Below are 27,781 nucleotides of genomic sequence, written 5' to 3' on the forward strand. Positions count from 1 at the left end.
TTTCCTTCTTTTTTTAAACTTTTTTTTTTTTTTTTTCCCTGCATCAAATATGTGCTAATCAGTAGTTCTAGCACTTTGGTCATTTTAGAAAACAGATGGATGACAGACATTTAAGAAAAACACAGAAAGGGAAAGCAGTGTATCTGAAAGTATTTTACATTTATACCTTTTAGGTACTGTCTGTTCATTTACTTTGTAGGCTTTTAAATCCAGGATCTGTTTGAATTTTGCTAGAGCTAACTTTTGTTTAGAAACACTGTAACTATTTCTCCGTTCAATTCATTTAATCAAAAGCATGAAACAGATTGATCTGCAAAATATAATCATGGCAACCCAGAAATTACTCATGTACTCTCTGTTAGCACAGTTTCTAGCTCAGTTAGAAATCCTTTTCGATAACTGAGTATACACCTTCACTTTGGATTCACAGCAATGTGCTGGAGAAGGATCTGAGACCAGCTATACATCCTAAGTGAAATTATTTGACTTAACCACATAGTTGTAAAATTCTCATGTTTTGCATTCCATCTTTTTTTTTTTTTTTTCCTGGGGCCCAATATTTTATTATCTATATAAAGTGGATCTGCTTTAGCTGTACCCCAAAGTCCTCACTGAGAAAGGTAGGATTTACAGGTCCATAACCCTGCTCCAAAACAGCATGAGGTAGGATTTGACAACCTACCTGCTGTGTTAAAATGGTAACTACCTGGCTATTGGGAAACAGTATCTAGCCAGAGCCAAAAATGTCTGGTTCCTGCCCATCCCTTCTGTTATGCTTTATTTGGTAGTCATGATCTGAGGAGGCCTGACACTGGATCTGACTGGTGAGATAGGCAGGAGAAAGCCTTGCTGAAAATGCCCCTGGGGTTAGGTGTGAGCTTGGGATTTGAGCGTCTAGCACAAGCAGGATGTAGGCAGTTCTGACATGCCCACTGGCAGGAACTATGTGGACTTAAGCATCACTGGGGCAACTACAGAGTAACAACAGATAAGTAGGGGTTTCAAGGATCTTAGAAGCAGTTAAACGCTGCTGAAAGAGACTGGAAATTAAAAACCTATGTGTGTAAGATAATTTTTAAAATGGGGCTTGGGTATTTCTGAAAATATCATCCTGATAACTCAAAACTAAATTTAAATACACCGTTTAAATGCAATTGCATTTCTTTTGTCCTACAATATCACAAAAACTACTTTTAACAGATTATATGCTCGATTATATATTCTTTTACAGCAGCTTCATGGCAGGGAAACTCCAGCTGAATAAAGCTAACGTAACAGAGCAGAAAATCAAGCACTCTGTCTAGTTTCATCTAATCTCTAATTCACATTCCTAAAAAGTTAAAGAGATGCAGAAGTGGACCCAAAGATTAGGGGATATCAAATCTCCAGACTTTTGGTCCAAGTCAGTCAGAATGCTCCTGTTTCACTGAGTATCAACATTACAAGGTCTAAACAGTCTGTCCTGGTTTATCTAAGTCAACAACCTTGCGCCTATTAGCAGTTAACCCATGAGACTGCCCATGCATTTTAGCACAAGTATACTTTGAAGTACATAAATAGACACTGTTTACTTTGCTAAAGCGGTGCCACAGTTTTAACATCTTGAAGGGCTGAACTTCAAAGACAACAAGGTTTACTAATTCTTATAAATATCCTCCAAAATATAACTTTTCATAAATGCATGACTGTTTTCAACTATGTTGACAACAGTACCATGTCCCCTGAAGTTATTTCAGAGTCCTGACTGTGTGTAGAGCTGATTCCAGTGTCAGAGTCTGTATCATTTATGTCCAGATTAGTCACTCTATGAACAAAGTCAGGAACAGCAATGCTGTTACTGGACATGCCACTGCCCTTGGATGGTTCTTCATTTGATGGAAGCCTAGTTTCGATGTTGTCTTTAACATGTAGTAAATTAAATTCTTCTGTAAGAAGTTCATATTCTTTTTCCTTCTTTTGAAGCAGTGAGTCCCTGTATGTAAGTTCTTTCTGAATGCAGCTCAGGTATGAGTTGATTCTCAGACCGTCTTTCATACTTTTTTCCAGCTCATATTTTACACTTTCCAAATCTGAGTTTTCCAGCTCAGCATTAGCAGCTCCTTCTGTGTGAATATCATCTCCACTTTTTTCTGTGCATATACCGTGTACCTCTCTTTCAATTTCAGCACATAGCTTCTCTATTAATTGTTTGTGATGCTTCAGTCTCTCTTCAACCTGTAAAATTCCATCACTTTTGCTCAAATAGTCATGCATGTTTTTCTGATCATCTAGCCTACTCCCTTGCTGCTCAGCCTCACTTGGATTGATCATTAAATAGGAGTCCTGTACATAATTTTCTCCATCATTGGCCACACGATCTAGATGGAATTTTGCTTCACATTTTTCAATTTCCATATCTAGCTCCTTCATTCTAAGGACTTGTTGATGAATGGTATGATCTTGAGAAATGATCAGATGAATCAGTGTCTCCATGTTATCTCTCTCTTGCTGAACACTGTCCTGTTTAAGCTTGGCCAGTTTCCGGAAAGTCTTCCTCACAATTTTCTTTTGCTTATCTATTGGCAACATCTTCATGTAATTTGCTGGACTGAGATCCCACTGTTTTTCTACATTTTGTACTACCTTAGCTTCAGCTGTTTTCCACAATGGAAATGAGAGGAAAGCATCTGACTTTACCAACACAAAATGCAAATTAGACTGCTCTTCCCCCCAGGCCTTCCAAAGTCTCAGAATCTTTGTCAAGGGAGGAAGTACTCGCTCTGAGCCTCTCCATTTTTCTACAATGCAGTAATCGCTAGGTTTTCCAAAAAGGACCTTTTTGTCTCCAAAAGTTGCTTGATGTTCCTCAAGCAACGCTTGAATGACTTCTGCACAAGTGGTGCGCTTTGTCAGGCCACATACAATCTTCTCTTCCTGGCAAACCCAAACCACAATCTCTCTTTCATTTGAAGCCATGTCCTTGTTGGGAGACCTGGAAAACAAGAAGAGACCAAATATAAATTACATATCAATGTCACAAACTGTATGAATAATAACAATAATTCCGACATGACTACCACGTTGAAAAATTCCCATATTATTTTACAAGACAATATACTTCTTTAAATTACATGAAGAAATATCATTGGATTAAGAAACAGAAAACCACACCTATTTCAGCTACTGCTTTAAGATTATTACTAGTCCAGCTGGATGAGAATCTCACACAAAATGTCATTTATCAAATTTAGGTTTTGTACACTTAAGTGTTTATTAACAATCAGTGACAAATTTTGGTAATCTGCATTACATTTCCAGACTGTTTTAGGATAACATAGCTTTTAGATCTGCATTTCTGTTCTCATCACACTGACACCGCACAAACTTTTGTAAGCTCTTAATATCACCGAGGCTTCTGAAGGGAAGAACGATGCCTCCAAATATGTACTGCACATAGATGGGCTGAGAAAAGACAACTGAACATCTAAGTTAAAAGAACTTGATGACAGGATAACTCTATAGCTCTTTTGCCACACCTGTACCCATACAAGCATAAACACCATTGTTTTCTACTGTGATGTTTCACTGACAAGTCTCAAGAAATGTGTTGCTTTTCCTGAAGTACCAAACAGCCTTAATTTCAGTGAGTTGTGAGAGAATACCAACTGCAAGAGAATACCTATATAGGTCCCCATTTTATAACCTTTGTAATTATACAGAAATGCCCGAAAATGTATAAAGGGTTTTTTTAATTATTATTTATTTATGAATTCCAATGAATGTGTAACGACATTAGCAGATAATGCCTTCTTATACACTGATATACCTAACTTCAGGTGTCTAAGAACCCATTGCGGCTACTGCAGCTGTCTAATCAATACAATCAATGGAGCCTAGAAAGCCATACATCTGACCAAATGTAGAAGTTCACAGTTAACTCATCAGTTTCTCCCCCTCTGAGTAGCCCTGGACCACCATGTGCCTACATTGGCAGAGTGGCCTTGTGAAACCCAGGATATTCCCATCCTCTAGCCTCCACATGCATAATTTGTCGCTTGCCCAAACCTGATGATTTGTCCTCTTGTCTAAAATGATAAAACAATAAAATCCCTGAGGAAAAAGGTGTTTCTTTGGATTTTCCGATATCACTTCCATTTCACTGAATGAATGAGATTTAACGCAGTTTGACAGAGAAAGCTTGAAAATGAAAATGACAATTTTCATGAAATTTGGACAATATTCAAAGGGCGCAAAACGACATTTGGTTCTATCTGGGACTGCTTATTTGCAGCACTTTTCTAGTCCTTTGAGATGTAGTAGGAATGGAGTTTTACCTGGCTTAATTAGGGTTATACCCTATGATTATTAAAGCAATCCAACTTGTTTCTTTTTCTGAATTATTACACAACACTACAGACACACTGCAATCTAATAAATTGAACTATGATTGACTCAGCTCTAGGTGCCACTCTGACCAGAAGGCAATGATCCTCAAAAGACAGGAGTCTGCAAATGAATACCAATAAAACCTACAAGAGTGAGTTTATTAGTATCATCGCACAGGAGATCTCTGTCCGACTGCATTGCTCCAGGTCTTGGAACATTCCTCTGTAAAATCTGTGTTTTGGTAGATTACTCTGAGTAATGACATCATTGTCCCACTTCAATAGCTCCCTCTTACAGACCATCATTTTTACAGTAATTATTTTTTAAAACTGGTGTTCAGAAGATTAACGATGTTTTCACAGACTACTTCTCAAAATAGGAAAGCATATGTCACAGACATAGAAAATGGCAAAATGGCACAAAGAAACAGAAATATTCAAGTTTAAATGAGCAGAGAGGGAGTGAAAGATGATATGAAATTAAACAGCATTACTGTTAAGTATGTCACATCCTAAAAGTCACTATCTGTAAGTGGTTTTAGGTTTACAGAACACATGATGCTATCGAAATATTTTTATCTGTTGACGGATTGATAGTTAAATAAAACTTACATAAATAGACAATTGCAACATAAGTTAGCTGTGGCTGTAAAATAACTCTTTTTACACTACAGATATAAAAGGAATAAAAAAATAAAATACAGAGTTACATTATAACTTAAGCATAAATTTATGTAAAATTAATTATCAAAAATGCAGTGTCTCAAACCATATTCACTACTGATACATAAATAATTGACCTAGAAATAAAAGTGTATTACCAGTCACTGAATTTCAATTTATAAATGTACTGACATGAAAAAAGAAAAAAAAGACATAAAAATATAAGAAATATCAAATTGGGACTTTAAGGCGGTATATTCTGTGTGTCTTTCATGGTTAGTTTTTGGGTTTGGTGGGGTTTTTTTAATCAATAAATACATTTTAGAGAGTGAGTGTTATCTCAGTCTTTTACCATACTTTTGGGAGCCCTACACAATTTGTTTGCACATTGAAACTCTTCCTACTTTCTTTTCTTCCTTGTTTTTTGTCGATTGCCATATTTTCTCCTAGTCAATATTTTCAGTGTGAACAGATTATATGAGTTAAGCAGAAGTTTGTTGTCTCTTTTCCTGCTGGCTCCTTTAAAGCTTTCTTATGAAGACAGTTTCTCTTTGTCATATTAGTAAATCTTCACATAAATTTGAAAAACTCTAAATATCCCATAGTATTAGTGTACTGATAAATACTTTTATTATACCCATTTTTAAATGGAATTCCCACGGACTTCAGCAGGAGTTAAGAATCTTCTGGTGAAAATAGATTGTTTATTGTAAAGCAATCTCTACAGGATCTGTGCAAACAATGTGGATATAAGCCAACGTTCTTAAATTACTGTTACCAATAATTTTTTAGCAGTTTATCTCCCAGTGTTTTGGGGTGTTGTTTTTTGGGGAAGGATTCTTCTTTACTTCATCTATAACATATTTAACATACTGAAGTCCACAACTAATAGTGGGGCTGCATGAATGGATAATGTATTCATGTGCAGATACACGAAGAACTCAAGTAGCTTATACATGTATGTACATATAGCATATGTAACATACACCTTATAATTATATTGTCACATTTACAGAAAAGGTGAGAAGAAAAAAAAATTCTGAACATCACTAATTCTTGGATTAAAACAGAACTGTAAAGTGCAAATTCTTTCATTATTTTTTCCATGTGTTTGTCAAAACTTATACTATGTTCATTTTTATTCAGTAGCCTCACTAAATTTTTGATCTTTCTTTTTAACCAAAAAGAATTAGCAAGTCATTTATAATCCTACAGTTCCATGGAATTCTAATACCTTCCAAAAAATCAAAAGTGTTCTTTATTATGTTCCACTAAAGAAATGGTAAACTGATGTGGCCTACCATGAACCTTTTAAGTAAAATTTATTGTATAATTCTTTAATCATAGTTAATTCAGGTAGTGCCAAACATAAATGAAACTTCAGTGTGTCCGTCACAGCATAATAATTATTAAAGACTTGCTTTCAGGATGCAAGAAGATGCTAATACTAGGAAACATCTTTCATTAACCTGTGCTTTCCTCATAGAAAGTGGAGAGCAGATTCTGCATATATGAAGTGGAATTCATCTCACTCAGGGATCTGAAAGTTAGGATTTCTTTATAAATTCACCATTAAAGCTCCTCTTTGTCATGAGAGAGTAGATCTCCAAGGAGAATACCACCACAGCCAAAACCATTTATGATCATTGGGATAATCCTCAAATTAAGCTATTTCTCTCCTTCATTAACTACAGGAGACCTATGTGGCTCCCTTAAACTAAACTCCTCATTTTCAGGTAGCTACATACAGGCAAGAGGAAGCCAGTCAGATTCTCATTTATTATCTGAGAGAAATTTAGCAATAATGGCTCAGACAACAGTAGATTTAATAAACATAACTGTGGGACCTACACATTACAACTTCACAGCTTAGTTTAAACGCTGACTATTCCATTTGATGTTCAATTTATTACTACTATTTCTATGGAAATCCATTAAGTCATTTCAGTACTAAGCAAAATGTAATGCAGTTTGTAACTCCTTGTCTTGAATAAATGTTGGTCATTGGCAGCGATTTTTTTTCCCCTGAGATGTAATAGTAAAATAGTCAATATTCAGCAACAAGAGCTGCTTTTAGATGGTCATTTTAATGAAGAGGCAAGCTTCTCATATTTACTGGTTCCTTGCCTTTCACATCCTGCAGTTTTCTAAAGGAACCAAAACACCTATAATTTTTCAATAACTTATAAAGTTTGTAATATGAATTTGTAATAGCTAAAGTGTTTTTCCACTTTAAATGTTTGGCTTCCTTGAAAAAAATTTCCAGCAGCAACTTCTTCAAAACTAGCTAGGCAACTTCTTAATTTTTTTCAAAAGTCTATTGCTGTTGCTGTAAACAGGCTTTAAAGCTTTCAGTTCTGGCTTGAATTCTGTTTCCTTGAACTGATCACTGAAATGTTCCATTTATCCATCTATGATTTTAAAGCCTCGATGTTAACAACATGCACGTCTATCTTTTTTTACAAAGTCACTTGTTGCTCAGGAACAGATGTAAATTTAAACTTCAGAATGGTCAAAAGTACATTTCCAATCTTTTTTGTTTGTTTGTTTTTATTGTTAGTTTAATGTCTTCTGCTCTTTGCTTCTCTTCATGATGACCCCAAAATATATTCTAATCATGTTATAGACCTCACACAAAGTCTTGATTGCCTCAGCACAAGCTGATTATTGCACATCAGATATATACTTCATTAATTTACCATTCAGGCCTAAGGGAAGAAAGGTAATACATTCCAGCAATGTACAGACAAAATAAAAACATGTACTTATGTTGCACAAAGTCAAAATATGAGATAGCTTAAATGCTGGAAGGCACTTTTGATATTCATTAAATTTCAGGGATGTCCAGCACAAAAACATACATATCAAATGCATAATTTTTTTGCCTTCCTAAAAATTTTAACATTATTCCTAAATATTCGATATATAGTTTTACAAACAATCATACCAATCAGATAAGGGGATGCACCCACTTTTTAGAATTTCACCTTCATGTCTATAAGATGTTCATTTTTCCTTACTAATTCCAGTAAATATTCTGTTGGGACTAGATCACTCACATATAACATTTTTAGCAGCTTAACACAGTGTTTCTGAAATGCTGTTGACACTAAAAGAATATTTGGTTTTTGCTGAGAAATAAACATAGTTAAAATTCTTCTCCCCCTTCACTGTAATAAATTCTTTGTAGATATCCACAGGAAAATAAAATTTTCTCAACATTGCCGTACTTCTGGATGTACCACACCACACACACACCCCCCAAGGAAAAATGAAACTGAGTAACTCAAAAATACCTAGGTAATTGCTAGAAATTTCACAGCAGGACATGCCTTTACTAATTTTAAATCAACATGAACAACAGATCCAATTTTAAGTCAACATGAGCAACCAACTCAAAGTTTTTGTGTGAGGAAAGATATTTAAAACTTGAGATTATGTTTATGAACAAACATTTTATTAGTTGTCTCCTCCCAGTCACTGAAATAATTTATACAGATAAATAAATCTATATGGAAAAAATAAATTATAGGGAATAAAAAATCTGCTGGTGAAAATAAAAGCACACATAGCGATACATTAATCCTTTTCTTGAAAATACGTACAACTGTTGATAATGTATAAATTTGCCATCAAAAAGATCATCCTGGAAAGCCATTTGTGTGAAATATCTTTGTCATTTTTTTCACCAATTCTTGTGAGAAATTACATTTTATAGTCTTAATTTTCAGAGATGGAAGAGCTTTTACATATTATATACGAATTAAATTACTGTTGACGGCATAAAGTTATATCTGTTAGTAAAAACGTTTATGGGTTGGAATATTCCTGTATTACTTAGTGTAATAATGTCACCATTTTTTCTTTCACTATTGCATCTGCAAGTGGCACATAATCTGTAATTAGTAATTCTTTATGTCCAAAGGGTTGTTTCTAGTGTTATGCTAGCAGATGATGTAACTAATTTAGACCATTTTGGTGTAGCAAATAAATCAAATTTTGTACTTGTGAGGAGATCTTTTCTTCTCTTAATCTATTTTTTTCTTTTTGATGCTGTACTTTCAACGTACAGAAGACACAGAAAGCCATATGACATGATAGTCATTTGCAATGCAAGAAGAGCTACAGAACAATAATCTATAAACAGCCTCCTATTGACAGTATAAACCCTCTCAATAGTGCATTTGAACACACAGTCTAATCTACAGCAAATCAGATAATTGTGGCTTACGATTGATGGGCTGCCATGATGGGATCCTCAGCTGACCACAGCTCTCAGGTAGGTATGCTGTTGTCATGACCTCCCCAGAGCAAGATCAAAGTGCTTCTAAACTTCTAAGACGCAAACTGCTACCTTACGTCACGATACCACCCAGAACAATTCACTTCTTCAATGGAGAAACCGAAAGTGGCTAAGTGACAGAACCAGGGGGGAAAAAAAAGGCTTTAAGAGACAACCCTCCTGCTGCCTACTGCTTTCTTGCAGTGGAGTCCTTGCCTAGCTCTTTGGTATCTGGAATCTCAGTGCTTTCCTGAGTCCACTTTCAGAGTCCACTGAGAAACGTAACACTTTCAGGCAGACCCAGGCAGGGTTGCACTCCTTGTGTCTCTCAACAGGCTCTCCCTTCTTTCTCAAGCTGTACACTCCCAGCCCATCACCAAGACTTCTGTGCCTCATCTCCTGCCTACCACGCTGCACAGCAGGAACCTATCTTCCAGCCAAGAATGCCGAGTTACTGAGCCACTTGCTCTTTTGAAAAAGGTGTGACACAATGGCATAAAACGTCTGAGGAAAATAAGACTTCTGCCACAAAAACATTGAATAATCCAGTGTTTTCAAGGGGGTGAGTGGTGTCTGAGCATGCTGCTGGGGAATGTAAATCTGCCCACTTGGATCCTGGCAAGTCTGTATTTGTGCTATGGTCTTCTCTTTGCTCTGCACCCATAGATGTTTCTTCCATGTGCAAGAGCCCAGAGAACACATGCCTTGTTAAGCACTCGCTAATAACATTGTTATCTCTATGTGTCAGATCTGGGCTATAACTACCTATCAAAGAAATCTGATGGCTTGTAATTCTATTTACTTGCTGGAAATAAGGAGAGGTCAATATTACAGGGATATCTACTTCATACAGACAACCTGCATTTGTAGTGCAGGACACACACTACATGTCATTTGAGAGCTCTGGATACCAATGACTTTTACATGTCAAGGTGTATAAAGGCTAATTAGCTTATTAGTCATCACATTCCATATATAAATGATAATATTATATTGCTTTCATTATTTATTTTTCAAAACCTCAGCATGTTACTATATATATATCTCTCTATAAAAATAAAAGCATATATGAGACAGTGGATGATAATTTTGAAAGAAAATATCAAAAGATATTTTGGCTTTGTGGGGTTTTTATCTGTGAAATTTGCAAAAAAGTAAAGTTATTGGTGCCATGTGTTGCAGCCCTTGCTTGGAAGAGACTAACTTAATTTGATCCAAACAGATTTTGGACAGCAAGTTTAAGCATTAAAGCTATAAAAAATTACACAGCCATATGAAAGGTAAGGTCAGAAGTATTTCAACCTTTCAGAAAAAAATGGATCATATTAAAAGTTCATACTAAGTTTATTCAGATTATCCACATTTAATACACCTTTTTTCTCAACTTTCTGTCACCTTCTGTAAAGTCATTCAAAAAGCAATAAAGGCCAAATCTTATACTCAGTATGCCTCCTGCCTAAGTAGATTACATGCTTCTGAGTTTCCTAAGGGCAGCAATGAGGAAGTATCTACTCTATCAAGCACCCTATGAAGCTGGAATTACTCCAAAGCCTTAGGGATTCAAGACAGCCTATTAACTAACTGCATTCCTACTCCCCTTCACATGTCCCAAAAACAGTATTAATGGAGGCACAGTTAATGTCCATTATGTAGGAGATAGAAATGTCCATACATGACATGTCAGAAACTTGGTCCTTCTTCCCTTCTGCATCACATGAAAGTCAGGGCAATGTCTAGTTGAAAAGCATCATGGCAAGGCAGGATTAGTACTTTGACTACAATAACAATAAAACGCCTTGATATAGATAATCAGAGTAGTCCCAATGCAGCAGGAGGACTTGGAAAGAACACCATAGAACTTGCAAAAACAAAATAATTATTCCAAAAGAAATTAATTTCTCTCTGCCATCTGTTTCTGTATCCATTTAATGCTGCTCTATAAGTCTTCCTCCTTTACAAAAATGTACATAAGCATTTATTAAAAGTAAAAAAAAATTAGGCATCTAGATACTCCTAGTTTTCAAACATATACACAGTAGTTTGGATGTTCTAATTGAAATATTTCAGATATCTGAAACAAGAAAACAATTTAAACAAAGGTTATTTTAACTACCTACATACAACACATTTCTCCTTGTATAAGTTTATGTTCATTTTGTAATTATTTTTTAAAGGCATAAATTTTTAACTCAGACTCCCATACTGTCAGGAAGCCTTTATGAAACATTTTAATTAGCAACAGCTGTTGAAAGTTATGTCCTATATCAATTATTTTGCGCACTGAAAACTATAACTAGTTCCTTAATCCCTTCTGCAAAAGAATGCCATCACCTCAGCTAGATATCGTACAAAATTGCATACATTATAATTCAGCAATGACCTATGGTTGAGATTTCTGTTCATCCAATCATTTTATACTATATTGGAATCGGAACGGGATAGTACTGTTCTGTCATAAAATAAATAAAATGAAAGTTATGACAGTTTTTGAAAAATAATTCTCTAAGATAATTATTTTATTACAAATAAGTCATTCACAGAAGAGCTCTTACTGACTTGAAATGTCAGACCAGTAAAAATCCCATGGGAAATCATGCACTTCATTCTCATAACTGCACTGCTTGGACACAGGTGCCTGTTCAGGCACCGATATTTAAGAAAAATAAAAAAAGGAAAAAACTCTGATAGTATTTCAAACAGATAGAAATAAAAGAAGTCAACAGGAAGAAGCAACAAGGACTGAGTAATAACTCTATCATCTGGTAAGTAGATGGATAGCAGAGCTTGTACGATGTAGAAAATAAGCCAAGACATTGCACTAAGTCAGAACATTGCACTAACAGAAAGAAGTAAAAGACATTGTAAGAAGAGTTATACATCATGCTCACTAGATAAGAGTGGTAGTTATGATGGATTTTCCTGAACACCGCCCTGCACTCTCACTGCACCCCCCATTTAATAATGACATGACTGTGTCATTGCTCCCATGGCCGATACTGTTTTGCAAGATCTCATTTGTAAAGCCCAAGTGCAGATTTTCAGCAAAGGTGACCAAAAGGCTACAAAGTCGTCCACTTATTAGCTCTACCCTATACCATGATTATGCTCCCAATCACTTAATCTACCCGCAAAAGCAAAGGCTGCAGTCTCCATTCAGATGAAGACTGCATCTTCCCCTGCCCTTTTCTTCCTGTCTTACATCTGAAATTATTCCTCTCTCCCTAAGGGTACACATTCTCTATAAATTACATCTACACTTTAAATCTGCCTTCCTGTTAGACAAATCATCGTTTCTCCATTGTATATTCAAAGTCATAAGGTTGGTAAGTGGATATTAGTCAAAAAAATGTTTGGAATTGCGGTAACATCAGCAAGCGTGCTGTGTACACAAAATGCCATGGAAGGTAACAGCTTCATCGTATCAGGTCTGTATTTGTGGTGGCTGGCCTGACACAGCAAAGGTTTGAGAACAGAGGAAAGCTGTCCACTAAAATATTTTCCAAGATGAGCAACAATAACATTAACAATTTGCTTTACTGGGAAAACATGTTTTGATGTGTATATTGCAACCGCTGCTGAGGAAGCAGCTGTGCTACTGGAATGGAAAATCCAGGGAAAACTCCAGAACCAAGAGTCACTGACATACTCAGTGGCAGTAATTCTCTAGACCATAATGGGGGGAACTGGAAGATGGGCAATTTCAAATCGCTTAGTGTTAGAAAGCAACATGCGAAGTTTAGGAATATCAATACATCAAGTGTTACACCTTGATTTTGGGCACTGAGTAGTTCTTGCTAGCTGACAGATAGAAGATGCTGCTTTTTATCTACCACAAGAATTTTGCTACACTGCAAAAATACAATTCTCTGTATTGTTGCTGTGTCTATTTAAGTGCCTATGCAAATGTAAGCACTGGTTACACTGTACAAGCTTTATGGGGCTCCTATTAATAATGTACAGAATGCATCTAAAATTTCAACACTTGCAATAATACAGAGGAAGCAGAATACTTTATGTCACATTCAGAATACAGGCTTCCAAATGATAAAGCTAGAGCTGCTATTACAGTTAATAGAAATTTGGTTTATCTAACTTCTCCCATTAGAATTTTTATAATTGCCTTTTAGAAGCACCCTGGTTGTTTATGAGCTTCTGAGATCAAAGAGAGGAGGGGAATTCCAAGGGCTGAAAGCATGATTGTTTTTGTTGTCCCATGAAATTGAGTTTAGCTTTTGTTGAAAGGCAAATGTATACTATTTCCCTCCCCTGGGTTTGTTGCTCCGTGAAGAAATAAACACACAAAGCATTCTGAGGTTGGGCCTGAACTGCCAAAACGTGAACAAAGCACACTACCTGTAGACCAGTGATGATTAGGTAAGTTGAAGAAAAGAACAAGATACAGACAAGGAAATAAGATTTCATTCCACCTTTCCAATACTCCCTGAGCTGGGATGGTTACCTTCTTATTAACCCTTATACAACGTGCATGGCTCAAACAGTTCAGTGCACCTCTACTCCTGGTGGCACTGTGTGAGGCAGATGCTAACCTCATGTACAACGAAACGAACGAAAGTCCAGATGGACTTAGTTTTTCACCAACCTTCAAGCTGAGCTCAGGCTCAGCAAAGCATCTCTTCTTTCCTTACAGTCTTTTCCTGATGGCTACCTATTGGAACTACTTTTGTAGCTGTGTTAGCTGAAGTCTGTGGTGAATTTCAGAGTTTGGGCACTGTACTTCATGATTCTGAAAAGGAACATTGTAGGAATCAGTATTTTTATCTTCTGTTTTTTAAACACCCTAACATCCCCAGAGCCATCCCCAAAATACACAAAATTATTTACAAGACTACTACTTTAGAAAAGTGATCATCCCAAATACTATTTTTACTGCTAAATCTAGTCTTATAGCTTAGTGATTGTATGACTTAAAATATCATTAAGTAATTTAGGCAATCTGATGTCTACCTGACATCCCCATCTCCTTGCTTGTGCCAGCTCTGCTACTTTAACCAAAGGGTTTCCAGGTCTATAAATTGGTAGTAAGCTAATTCAGAAAACAAAGACAAGAAAAAACAAAACAAACAAACAACAACAACAACAAAACCAAAACAAAAGGAAAGGAAAAAAAAAAAGAGGAAACCCAGTTTTTGTTCTTTGACCAGTGCTCCCTGAGTTGGGTTCCATGTATCAGGTAAGAGTAGTACCAGCGCAGAGGAAATGGCAGAGAGTGGTCAGGAGCCTGGAAAGGGGGCTGAGGACTGCCCTTTGTGCAACAGCAAGGCTTTAGATCTGTTCTGCCAACTCATCAAACGTTACTTTCTTAACTTTTTGACATCTAATGATTTTCAAAATAGGTTTTTTTGTATATCATAAAACCTAGTTTGAGTATCTCTTTAGTTTGCCAGGAGTGAGAAAGGAAGGACAGGCTTTAATTTTCTTCTGTATTTATTGCAACAAATTTTGCAGACAGTGAACCACCCCACTTTGAAATTGTACTGTATGACCTTCCCCATTTCATTTGCTTTCATTAAATTATATTGAAGATGTCACCTAAAGGGGGTTCTATCAAGACCTCATTTACAATCAGTTATTTTTCTCTTCCCACCCACCCCCTCCAAATTTCCCTCTTGAACTTTCTGGAAGATAATTCAGTGACAAATGTGTTCCATTACTTACAGCATCTGAAGACATGAAAGGAAAAAAAGATGAGATGATTAAGTGGACTTTGCATAAATCTTCACCCTAAAGAGCTAAACTGAATACTAGATACATAATTATGCTAACAAGAAGAGTTGACATAATTTTTTTAAAAGAAACCTGAAGTGTTTTAGTGTCCATTCACAATCCAAGAGATTTGTGCAGTTTATGCTTTCAAGTAATTTTCTAAAATTGCTTATCAACTAATGCTTCAATATGTAGTTAGTCATACATAGGCTGATAGGGTCTCTGAAATATCACCACATCCTCTCTAAAGAAGCTACTGAACAAATGAAATAAATTGTTAACCTTACTGACTGTGCTCTGCCCTAGCAAGGTATATGCTAAAGGTGGCACAGAAGCTTGCAAAACTCATTCTAGCCAGCTCAGCAATAGAGACAGTGAAGACAAGAAGAGAGGAATTGCTGTCTGGAAGCAAGGTTAATGCTGGATCATAAAGATCAAGAGTAATGGAAAATTCACTGGATTAATGTAAAGAAGAAAGTGTAGGCAAGAGAGATATGCAGAGAATAGCATCCAGCAGCACACGCAAATGATTTTTAGCTGTGAGAAGATGAAGGAAGCTGACTGCAGAGGGAAGACATTCCATGATTCAGATAAAAAGCCATGTGAATCCTAAAATATTTGAATGATCATGACTTAAGCTCAAAAACTGTTCTACAACAGAGATAATGAGTTTCTAGCTGGGGCCACCTGAAGAGGCTTGTAGCCATGTCAGTTGTCCACCACAGTCCTCCTACTGGAACAGAGCTGCTTGACTGGCCTCCAGATTACATAGGTCATGATGAATTAGGCCATAAAGATAAAGGCCTTGTTAAACCATCTAAGATAACCCACCTGAATGTGATTAAACAGTTTAGGAAGAAATAATTAAAAATTTGATGCAGCTGAAAAGATGGTAACCCCTGGCAAAAGATTTGTGACAGACTGTGAGACCAAGTGTGGGCCAAAATCCTGCAGTAGGCACAGCTGAAGCCAGACAAGGCCAGGTGTCTGTGGCTAAAGACCAAGGCAGGCCCAAGAAATAATGGGGCTAGTTTTGCAAGACACATCCATGGCAGGATAGTGATTATCCGAAGAGGGCCATGACACCACAAGGACAGTGCAAACTGCTGGTTGTCTTTGCTGCGCAGAAAGTCAGACTGAGTCAACATTCAAATTAATCCAGTGTTTATTTCACATATCCAAATGTCTTTGCAGGTGAGGATCTTTTCAACATCTGAGCAATGCAGATGACTTCATAGCTCAGGGAGGATAAAAAGGCAGTTTACTTCTAATAAGGCACTTTATAAGCTGAACGAATACCACAGCAACAGCTGAATGAAGGCATTCTTCCTTCTGCCATGAGAACAATTCTGTGATGTTTGGAGAAATATACATATTTAGTATTCTTCTGTGACATGTTCACATTCTGTTTGTTGCTTCTGACTTTTAAAGAACTCTTTTATGTATGCAGTTTTGTAATATGTAGATGCATATGTATGCAATCTACAGAAATGGCTATTTCTGCACATATTGTTTATATATATGATGATTTGGGGTTGTAATATGTTTTATTGTACGTTAGATGTAGATGATACAGGTTAGGTCTATAAGATATGTGACACTATCTTATGTGCTATACATATGCATTATATGATCACATACAACACAAACTGTCATAAATGCATTTATGTACTGAATATATGGCTACCATGCACAAATACTTCAGCTGAAAGAAATTTGCTTAATTTTAAGCACTGGTATTAAAGTTTACCATGCTACTTAGTTCAGTGAAAATGGATTTGATTCCAGCTTATCCACAGCAAGGTGAGTTCCTTCCATTACATCGGACCCCTGCCTCAGTTGAATGTACACAGGAGACCATACTCAGTTTTGCCAGATCCACAGAAGGTACTGAGGCATTGCAGACACCAAGTGTTACAATTTCCAGGTGTCTTCCCCACTGCAGAAATTCATAATTCCCTCTTGGGACACCTAAACTTCTACAAAAAGTGCTACAGAAAAGTTCAGTTCCTAACGGGATTTGCTGACACCAGCAAGTTCAGCAGGAGCTGACCTAAATTAGTCAGAAACACAAACAGAAGTGTGGGACTTGGGTACTGTTAGACTGCATTGAGATGTTCACTGCATTAAAAGAATACAATATTAATTAGAACAACGACCAAAAGCCTGACACCTTCAACATGAATCCGCATCTTTCTCTGGGTTATTGTGACACATACAAGCCAGCACAAAATGGGACAGCTTCAACAGGAAACACTGAAAGCATTTCAGTTTAGAATAACTTGACTGGACTTTCTGGACAAACATATGTTGAAGACGCTAGTGTGGGCATCCTACAGGGTGTTTGGCCACCAGGATGCCTTTGTGTGTTGTTGCACACATTCTGAGCAGGGCTATGAGATGGGAACTCATGTCACCTTCTTGATTTTGGTAATGTGTAAGGGAGGCACATAACTTCAGCGTATTCACGACCAGTGGAAGACATGATGGGAGTATAGGTGACTGAGGAGTGCTGCCCATTAAAATGTTACTACCTAAAGGTTTAATCGTATTTTTGTGAACATCAGAATTCATAAAGCTTGTATTAGGTGCCTACAATGGCATTTAGTACCAAAATCTCCTTCATAAATCTAGCTAGCTCTTATTACTTACATTTGCTCAGTACGTGCCCATTTTATATCTTCTCTCCTATGTATGGTACTACCTTTTACAGAAAACACATTTTTTAATTTAATCTTTTGTTATATGTCTTTTGTCACCAGATATTAATTGCATCACAAGCTGACACACTGTTGAATTTATCTCCACATATTCTTGTAGGGAGAGAACTCCCTTTTACAAATCAAATGTCAAAAAGATTTAGGCCAAAGCTATCCACTCAAAGTTCTCACTCTGGCTAACTGAATTGGGATCTAGAGAGATGTCCAAAGCAGGACATCCATAAACTTCCTTTGTTTAGCTCTTGTGCAAAACAGATTGCAGGACACTGAATTAGCAAATGGGGAACATGCAGTGAGTAAACACTTTTGTAAACTGTGGTTTATGTGAGTTGCCCAACATCAGGTAGGAATTTTGTGGCAGGGGCAGGGAAGACATCCATGCTATTAGGATGCTTCTCCCTTAATCATACATTGTCCACCTGTAATTCACCTCTCCATTCACTATTCCCTTTTTAATTTCCAAAATGAATGGCACAAGATGGTTAATTAGGTGCTCCACAAAGTCTGAGCATGCTCCATGAAGACCTTCCCTTTGAAAGGGAGTGGGGTGGAGCTCATGTCATCCACTTTAAGCTATTTAAGATGTAGATATGCAGTCAAAGATAATTTTCTGACCTTCCTCTGTAATCAGTGGCATAAGATAGGCAACTCCAAAAGGGTGACTAGTCTCATACTGAAAGCTTGTCTAAGGCTGAATGAATTGCCCTCTGGAAGTGTTTAGATGTATCCATTAACTACAAAGAGTACCTAGATGACTAGATACATATATACTCAATGGCTCAAGTTGAGTAAGACGAAGCCTGACTTTTGTGTTTTACCATGTACCTGAATCTTATGAACAGTATGAGTTTCAGTAAAAATAAGTTCTGCAGTTCCAAAAATAACTCAGATCTTTGACACCTGTAGTGACCTTCATGAGTAAAAAAATGTGATTAGTTCTCTACCTAAACCTTAAAGTACCAGAAGTCTGAGAAAGTGCAGTAAAGTCAATACCAATCCTAATTTTTTTGTTAGAAAACTGTATTTGTACAGAGCTTTTCAGTAAAACGGGATAGTGACAACAAGGTGGCCCCGAGAGATACAGGCAATAATCAAGTTAAATAAGTAGGAATCAGAACCTGTCAACAGGCAATGTCCAAGTGAAACAACAGTTCAGAACACCAATTTACAAATTATGAAACCAACAGAAAAAAAAGCAGCTGAAAATCAGCATATGATCCTCCATTTATAAATATCGCTAAACCACTCTTTGATATGCGAACAGAATCTGGTAACTTCCTGTGACAAATGAGGCATCCTTTATGTCATCAAAAGCGTGCCCCAACTGTTGCTCTGAAAAACTTTGTAGTTTAAATGTGCTTCCACAGTGGAAATTACTCTCTGTAAAAATAATGCTTTTGAATTTGGAGGAGGTTGGGGAAAGCAAAGTCAGGTGTTCCACATGGATGAAGGAATCTATTAACACATAGAAAATTGCAGGTTCAAGACCCAAGGGCGGACTCTCTTAAAAATTAGTAGTCTTCACTCAACTACATCATTCCACTAAGGTCATGCATCCTTACAAGTTAAAGTGAGGTAAATATATTTATACCTGATCAAAACACAACTTGGTCTAATAGATTATTACATTTTTCTAAGCCTCTTTTTGTCCCTGAACACAGGAATGTTATGCTTTTGCATATTTATTTTAAGCTTTGTTAGTTTTGTATTATTAAAAGAAGGACAAAATAAATATATTGTTTTTCAAGAGAGCTGATTATATCTTCCATTATGGTGAGAAATTCATAATTTGGAATTCTTTACATTAATGAATGAGAACAGCTAGGGTTGGAAAATAAAGATAGATAATTAATCAGACTGGCAGTTTTGACAGTCAAAATAGACATATTATGGTTAGGTATTTCGTTTATAACAAATACCTACCCTCTGTATAAATATGTTTTCCTTCTAGCATTACTATGCAGCTGACTGATGAATGTGAAAAAAACCCAAACCAACCCAAATAAAAACAAAAACAACCAAACACCCAAAAAACAACCCCAACCCAGGAAAACAGAGGTTTACATCACCTTCAAGATTACAACATAAGAAATAATTTGGTAGCCTGGTTTCCTCTAATGCTAATGCTCAAAAAATGTATGTCTAGCAATCATCTAAACTACAAATTAAATTATTCCAATTGACAGAGGCAAACACATACTCAGGCAGACAGGAGTGAAATAGGGAAAAGTTGGGTGAGCAAAACACATCTTTAAATAAAGTGCATTTGATAGGTGTGCTAAACTTGCACTAGAAATTTTCTTCAAAGTTTAGTGTCTTTCATTCCTCCTACATTATATCAGGATTTAGGTTTCATAGAATTAAAAATATAATTACATGACAATTTTATTATCATTACCAGTGAATATCTTCCTTTCTGATTTTTAGCTTTAAAAATTAACTTTCTTTCCTTATGTTGACCTCACAAAACCACTTCAAAATCTGTTAAGATACACATGGCATTTTTTAATATATTTCCCTCTCTGTGACATTGCAAGCCTCCTCACAAGCCATTTTTAACATTATGAAAAATTTTAGACCATTTAAAATTCCACAGCGAATCATGTGAAATCAAACCTAAACAATCCAGTGTATTCTCATTTGTCTGCACAGCAGCCAGCTGTAGTGGACTGTACAAAGATTAGAAACAAGGAACTCCCAGATTTTATTCATACCTTTCCCACTAACTGGCTTTCACACTCTGCAGTTCTACAGATTTTACACTGTCTAGTCATGCCCTACTTATTTTCCTGAGGCGTGTAAATATTATCACCCAAATTACAGCTAAGGAAAACTAACTATGCTTATCAGTTGTCTGAGGTCACAAACGAGTTGGTATCATTACCACCATTAAAACACGTGCACCTTAAGTGCGTTTCTAGATAGGTTGAGACAGGAAAAGGCGACTAGTGGGTCTACTCTGGTGCCTACTTGAGGCAAGTTCCTGAAAGGTGCTCAAAAAAGTTTTCTTCTGGATAAGGTTCCAAAAAAAATGCAACTTCCAAAATCACTAATCATCTCCTGACTTTTATATTTATCTGTAACACATAAGCATGATAAATGATTTATGAAAATTTCTGATTTTTATTGCAAGAGTTTTGCAGGTCCATGGAAAATTTACAGCCCTGGAAGATAAAATGCCACCACCAGAATTTTCATAAAACCTGTACTGCACTAATGAGGACACAGGTATTTAATACTTGATTTTTAAAAAGACCAGATGCAAACTGATCTGATGGAAATTTTCAGACAACTCTGCATGACATTCACCTGTAATACAATAACTTACCTACCTGAAATTACACTGAACTGTATTTGTTTAGTACCTGTGTTCTGTAGAGGATGGTTCTGGCCTTTGTTACACAAATGAATTTAGTCATCTATTTTCCCCTCTAATTCCATTTGGTTGGTCACTCTTCATCCTGAAACCATCTGACTCTTATCTGTTGTGTCCTGTGTGATATTTGGTGAATTGCTAGCATGGTAACACTGCAGAAGACAGAAAGTCACCATCTTAGGAGTATCGTAACACATAAGAGAAACAATAGAAGCGACAATAATAGCTGTTACCTATGCACACAACTGGGTTCCAACATGTCCAACATTCCATTCTAAGCTTCACTTTGCGTGTGGTCTTAAAGAAAAACTTTATCTTGCATCATCCTCTCAGTGGCCATTAATAAGGATTTATCTACATACTAAATATAGAAGTTGGATGAACTAATTAAGGCTTGTACAGCATGTGTGATTTAATGCTTGCAAATAATAATGTTTAAGACCATACTTTTAAATTGTCATTATTCATCATATAAAACAAACAAAACAAAAAATTAAGATTTTCTGAGTGTAGGTCAATCAAGAGGTACTACTCTGTGATTGTCACCAACTTTAATAGAAGTTATTAGAATTTTAAAAATCCCTATCTCCAAAAACTTACATCTCTCTGCTGAAATCAATACACATTCAGCAACACATCTGAGCCTTTTGCCTGCAGGTAAAATACTAATTTTTCATCAGTAAAATAGAAAATCCTCACTGACCAGCAAGAATTTTCCTCTGTAACACCACTGCGTTTCTTTGAAATGCATCTTCTCAGCCTGGTTCTACATCATATTATTGTTTCAGATTAGCTTCAGCTTAACCTAAGTAATACTCTTTCCTTAGATGGTGTAGTATTACATGCATCTATTACTCGTTTTATTTACTCCTTTGGAATGAAATTGCTGTCCACCCTCCTGGAATAGTAGATAATTAACTCCTTAGAAATAAGGTTTGTGTTTTGGTAGACGACAAGCTCTTCCTGAAAGTGAACAAATATGTACAAAGATTATTATAAAAGGTATGCAACCATTTTGACCCCTGAGACAAAGCTGAGAAGCAAGACCAGAAAATAAATTGTAATGCATGAACTCTGGCTCAAAAAGTAAAAACTCCTTTGATAGTTCATAAATACATCTCCCACTCAAGGAAAATTAAAAATATAGAGAAGAATGGGTTCCACCATTACCAAACAAGCACCATCTTTTCAACCTAAAAATTTAACACAGATAGCACCACTGATTCTAAACAAGGTTTTATCTACCCCCTCCAACATACATACCAAATGCCTGGTAGTTCTGAATCAAAAAGCACCTTTACAGCTTCAAATAGACTTTTCTCCGAGTATGCTCATCCAAGACGACAAGTATTAGACATCTCACATGATCCCACGAAACTTACAGTGCGGGTCATACACAGTTCATTCAGATAAGCAGCTGATCTCCAAGAGCTTTTCCAGTCCAAACCTAAATGCTGAGCATTTTCAGTTTTGCCTCACCAAGGCTTAAAATGTACAGCAGCGTACTCAACTGTACAGCAGCAGAGATGTTCAAGCTAATACTCGAATCACTGTGCTAACCAGGTGTGATGAGAAACTACTGAAGGAGGGGAGGAAGGGAGGGAACATGGTAATGCAAGGTCAGTATCAGATAGATGAAGTCTCTAATCTAATTCATTACTCTCTACTGTAATATAAAACCTGAGAGAATAATTGAATGTTTCTTTCACTGGGGAGGGGCCTCTGACTGTCAGGATGGGAAGAACTCCCTCTATATCCGTACGTATGAATGGATATATATGGTCTGTCTTTCTACCTCTGAACCAGAGATGAGCCGATTAAAGAGAGGCGGACATAAAGAGCAGGCAAAGTAAACCTTTGCCTCCCATATAGAAACATTATGCTAACTGCTATGGCACTAAAACATTGACAGTAAAAGCTGTCAAAAACTGGAAAGGAAAATCAAAAACAATAAATACATTTAAATAACAACAGATTTGTAACACAACTGTTTCATCATCAAACAGTACTCCAGGTTCAGATGTGTTGTATGTCAACAGAGAATACTAATGGTTGTGGTAAACGTAGGGCCAGCATGAATTACACTGGCAAAAAATATTTCTCAAGCTATTTGTGCCTAAACAGGACAGCCCTACAGCATCAAGAGCAACTGTGTGAAGAAGGCAGATTATCTATACCCTCTTTCTTTCAGTTTGCTACTTCGCCAGCTACAACTTGCACGAAACAATAGAGCTTCGACAAGTTTGGGTAAGGTTTATGTGAAAAACCCAAGGAAGTGGCCTCAGTGGAAGAAATAGCAGTGGAGTTAGCTTTCTTCGCGTGACATCACTGGGCAGATAAGACAATGATAGATCCAGATATCCTTGTGATGATGGGTAACGTTTGAAGTGTTTAAGTGAACCAAGACCCATTCTCAGAAGTGACCAAATCTAGCACCCAAGAGCAGAGAGGTCCTGATCTTACAGAAAATCAATGGGGCATAAATTTCTGTTCTACTTAGCAACCAGGAAATCATATACAAAGTGAAACCCTGGTATGTAAACACTACAAGTATATATGCTTTGTATTTATTTTCGTATTTGGATGAGGAGTTCTTCTGCCCCTGTGCAGCACAATGTGCTAGATCAGTACTACACCTTAACTGCAGAGAAGTCTGTGCCCTTCCCCTTACTCCGTCTTTGGCTGAGCATTTCCTCACATCACTGCACTTCCAAAGTGTGATGCAAGCTGAGCTTTCCTCACACTTCCAAATAGCACCTTTAAGAGATGTGTATAAAAAGAAATCCCTTTCAGTTTATCCATGTTATGGAGGCTTAGTCCTGCAGGAAACCGTCCTTTTTCCTTCACTGCCTCAGAGGTACAGCCCGTCCCTGCTGACCACACTGGGATTTGCAGGCGGGTGCGGCATGGCCTCGCTACCTCTTGCATGTGTTGCTCTCCAGGGGACACACTGACAAGCACATACACGTTCTGGGGACTATGATTATTTCTGGTTGTCACACGAGGTCAAAGAACAGTACAAAACCTCCTCATAACTCTTGAAAAAGATAACAAGATCTCACTCTTCTCTTTCTGGCCAAGAAAAATATGTTGGGGCCACATTCCTAGTAGCTGCTCTTCTGGAACCAAACCAGGCCTTATGGTGATCTAATGGTTACCTAGGCCTTGTGCTGTCCCTCTGCATGAGCGAGATTTCAGCAGCCCAGGAGAGTAATACTACCTGAAGATCTCTCAAATACTAGAAGCAGTTCAGCACAGGTTTTGTCTGCCTGACATTTAATCTCAGTTTTTCTAAAGGCTTGGGGCATCAGAGCAAGTACCCCCGCCTCCTGCTCAAATGCCTCACACACACAGACACAGTTAGACCAACCTCTTTGTTTAAACTCTGAGGTCTTAGGGGTAGAGACTGACATTTTATGATCTGGATGTGAAGAGTCTACTGTGAAACAGGGCCCTGATCTGGGACCTCTGGGCAATGCTGCAAGACAAGCACTAATTACAGAGGTGTCATCTTGTTACCTGAGCAAGTGACTGTAAAGTCTTCATTCTGCTTCTGGCTCTTCTTCCAACTACCTTTGCTGCCTTGACTTAGCTTTAAACCCTCCTCCTGTAAGCACAGATTTTATTCCTCATTTGCTTATCTGATAACTCTCAAGAATTATATATGCATGTAGCAAATGGTCATTAAAATCTTTCTTCAAAAAAGCAAAAACCTCGAGTTTCTCAAAAAGATGTACAAGCACTAGATCTAATAAACAAAGCAGCAGATTAAAGATATACATATATGTATGTCCCTTTTTGGTCCCTCTTTACAGGTAGGCAGACCAAGACAAAGTAATGAGCCACAAATTCCAACTCCCCAACTTCTGCTTTAAACAGTGTCAAGGATTTTAAGCTAACTTCCTTTTCAAAGTTTCAAACAAGTTCACAAAGATACAATTATAAAGAAAAAAAAAGTTATTCCATAGCTCTTCAATCATACAAGACCCTTTTTACTAACTGCATAAGCAAAGTTTCATTCTCAAAATTCAGTATCAAAAGCTGATGTTAAATACACAGAAATTTAAATACTTGAGATAATGACACATCTTAAGAATTTGGTAGTTTGCTTTGTTCTTGACACTGCCACCACCACCACCCCCCCTTTTTCTGTAGTCACAAGACTTTCAGCCCCTTCTTACTACCACAACACCTCTCTGCCATTAAAGGCATTTATTTTTTTTTTTCAGGGGGGAGGGGGGAGGAGGGTGAACCGAGAAGAAAGTGCTAGATGTTCACAGTAATGGTTCCTTTGGTATGTTAATTTGTATTACCTATTTAAAGCTTTAGATTATGACTTTCTTTTCCTGAGGAATATAATGTCACATCAGCAAACAAGTGAGATTCATGCAATTAGTATGAAGATATTTTAAAAGTCCTAAAAGAGAAACAGTTTCACTGCTGAACAGGGTGGAACTGTGCTTTGTGACTTAACACTGTTCAGGTAATTGATGGCAGTAACAAAATTTCTGGTTTAATACTAATAAATTTACAGCTTTGGTAAAAGCAGGTCCTTGTAAAAGTTCATGTCCAACTTTCCAGATCTTCTAAACATAAAATGGCCACATGGAAAATACATAAAAGTTTTCCTATTTCCAGACACATTAGCAAAATACACTGTTTAATCAGTAACCTACAGTATTAATAATTCTAAAATAGTATTCTATTTTTAAACTGTGACTGTTACAGTCTTTTTGATTTCTATTCCACGTAACAAGCTAAGTTAGTATTTTCACACAATCCCAACAAATACAGCTGCCCCAGAATAACTTTCACTACATGAATATGAAAAACAAAAGCCAAACATGGAAAAAAATCAGGACATTTTTACAAGACTTTTTTAGGATCCAGTTATATTCCCTCTGGAAAAGGTTTTCCCTTGCATACCCTTAAATACAAACTAAATTTCAGTGGAGAGCACCTGTCAAAGTGGGGAAGAGATTACAAGTGATTTTTCAGTTCCCACTGAGCTAAAACTTCAGTGACCAGTTTCTGTTCAGTCTTAGCTAGACGGGTTCAGCCACTGTAAATTCCATAGGGGCCAAGCAAACCTACTCCACTCCAAGCACATATAGTCTTTATAAATCGAGTGCCATCCTAGCACTTAAATTGATTACATAACTCTTTTTCTTCATTTCACAGCTGGTGTGCACGACATGTGGAAGCACGCACAACACGAGGGGCAAAGTCCCCATGAAGGAACTTCGCCGGAGCCCGCCCAGGGACCACAGCTGTCTCACCCTGAATAGTTTTCTAGGCAAAAAAACCCCAACCCAACAAGAGAAAAAACCCACCAACCCCCCCCAATAAACAATACACCAAAGCCATAGGCAGTCAAGTCCAGCTCAGACTAAAGGCTAACCAAAGCAGGCATGCCCCCTGCCCACGCTGGAAGACCCGTGCTCTCCTGCCTCCCAGGCTCATAGACAGCGGACGAATTCAGGGACAGGTCGATCCTAAGCGATTGCAGGCTGCGGCTCGCTCTCCCAGGGAAACGGGGGTAAAGCGGACGGCGAAGGGCTCGGAGCCCGGCCCGGCCCGGCCGTGAGAGACTCGGGGAGCTTCTTCCCAGCACGGGTGAGGGGCTCCAGGCTGTCCCGGCCGCCAGCCCCTGCGGCCGCAGGCAGGACCCCCACGCCGGGGCCGCCAGCCCTCCCTTCCAGCCCCGGCCGAGCCTCACCTTGTTAACACGGGGGGCTTCCAGCGTCCGCCTTGGTTTAGACGGGGCAGGTTTGAAGTCGGGAAGAGCTACCTTTCTCCTTACTGAAAATACTGCCCGAGAGTCAAAGGAGACAGAGCGAAGAGGGGCGAGACAGGCCCGGGGCAGGGGGGAGCGCCCCTTCCTCCGCACACGCCGCCCGCTGCCCCCGGCCCGGCGCCCGCAGGTGAGCGCCGCGGTGCAGCTGCAGGGAGCGGCAAGGACCGGGGCAACGCATCCTCCCCCCAGAACAACAATCAAAGTATAAAAGAAATCCATCCCATACCGCCCTCCCTTTTCCTCCACGTACCCACGCACTTTACCTGTTTTTATGCCGGGTTTTTAATAAATTCCTTCCAAAGGGAGCCATGATCCCAGCGGCAGAAGCATAACATCAGCGATCCCCAAACAATTCGAGGGTGTTCCCTTCTCCCCTATTTTTTTCCCTGAGCGCCTTCCAGCTTGTTAATAGTCACTGAGCGTAGCGATGAGCTGGAAGTTGTGCAATTTACTGCTAACTTTGAACTCCGGGTTGTTGCTGCTGCTGCACCTTTGGAGTCCTGCCCAGCTGCAAACTTGAAGGAGGCGTTTAGGAGCAGGAAAAAGAAGGGGGGTGGGGGGGGCGGAATACGCACTTGCTCCTGTGATGTGAAGTTATGCACAGAACTTGCTAAACTTTCAGGCTTGTCACCCTCAGGGCACCAGCCATCGAATAGGCAAGAAAGGGGTTTTCTCCAGTGGGGAACTCTGTAAAAACACAAAACAGAAGGACTGGAAACTTTCCCGGGGAGTCTCTAGCCACCTCAGGTCAAGCCGTTCAGCTGAACGCTCGCGTTAATGAAGGGCAAGCAACAGCTGCCACACCAGTTCTCAGTACATAATAACCTGCCTTTTCAGTACCTCTTTACAAGGTGT

At 38.0% G+C, this 27,781-nt stretch overlaps 1 protein-coding gene across 4 annotated transcripts; it reads right to left on the reverse strand.

Moving 5' to 3' along the window:
- Positions 1–37: 37 nt before the first annotated feature.
- Positions 38–27,540, reverse strand: RASSF9 (Ras association domain family member 9). 4 transcript variants are annotated; one of them, XM_040596548.1, is made up of 3 exons: positions 27,190–27,540; positions 21,119–21,281; positions 38–2,971 (listed from the first exon to the last, which is right to left on the reverse strand). In XM_040596548.1, exon 3 carries the CDS (start codon positions 2,953–2,955, stop codon positions 1,696–1,698), a length of 1,260 nt encoding a protein of 419 aa, XP_040452482.1. In that variant the 5' UTR covers positions 2,956–2,971; positions 21,119–21,281; positions 27,190–27,540; the 3' UTR covers positions 38–1,695. The 4 variants fall into 4 exon arrangements, with proteins under 4 accessions (XP_040452482.1, XP_040452480.1, XP_040452481.1 ...); XM_040596546.1 differs by lacking the exon at positions 21,119–21,281 and having other exon boundaries at positions 27,190–27,535; XM_040596547.1 differs by lacking the exons at positions 21,119–21,281; positions 27,190–27,540 and adding an exon at positions 26,849–27,064.
- Positions 27,541–27,781: the final 241 nt, after the last annotated feature.

The sequence above is a fragment of the Falco naumanni genome, chromosome 5 (assembly GCF_017639655.2).
Source record: "Falco naumanni isolate bFalNau1 chromosome 5, bFalNau1.pat, whole genome shotgun sequence".
Classification (NCBI taxonomy): Eukaryota; Metazoa; Chordata; class Aves; order Falconiformes; family Falconidae; genus Falco; species Falco naumanni.

Bases quoted from the DNA above. Each gene is read 5' to 3' on its own strand.
- RASSF9 (XM_040596546.1), bottom strand. From the start codon at position 27,236: ATGGCTCCCTTTGGAAGGAATTTATTAAAAACCCGGCATAAAAACAG. The intron at 2,972-27,189 runs GTAAAGTGCGTG...CTTGTTTTCCAG, and splicing joins AAAACCCGGCATAAAAACAG to GTCTCCCAACAAGGACATGG.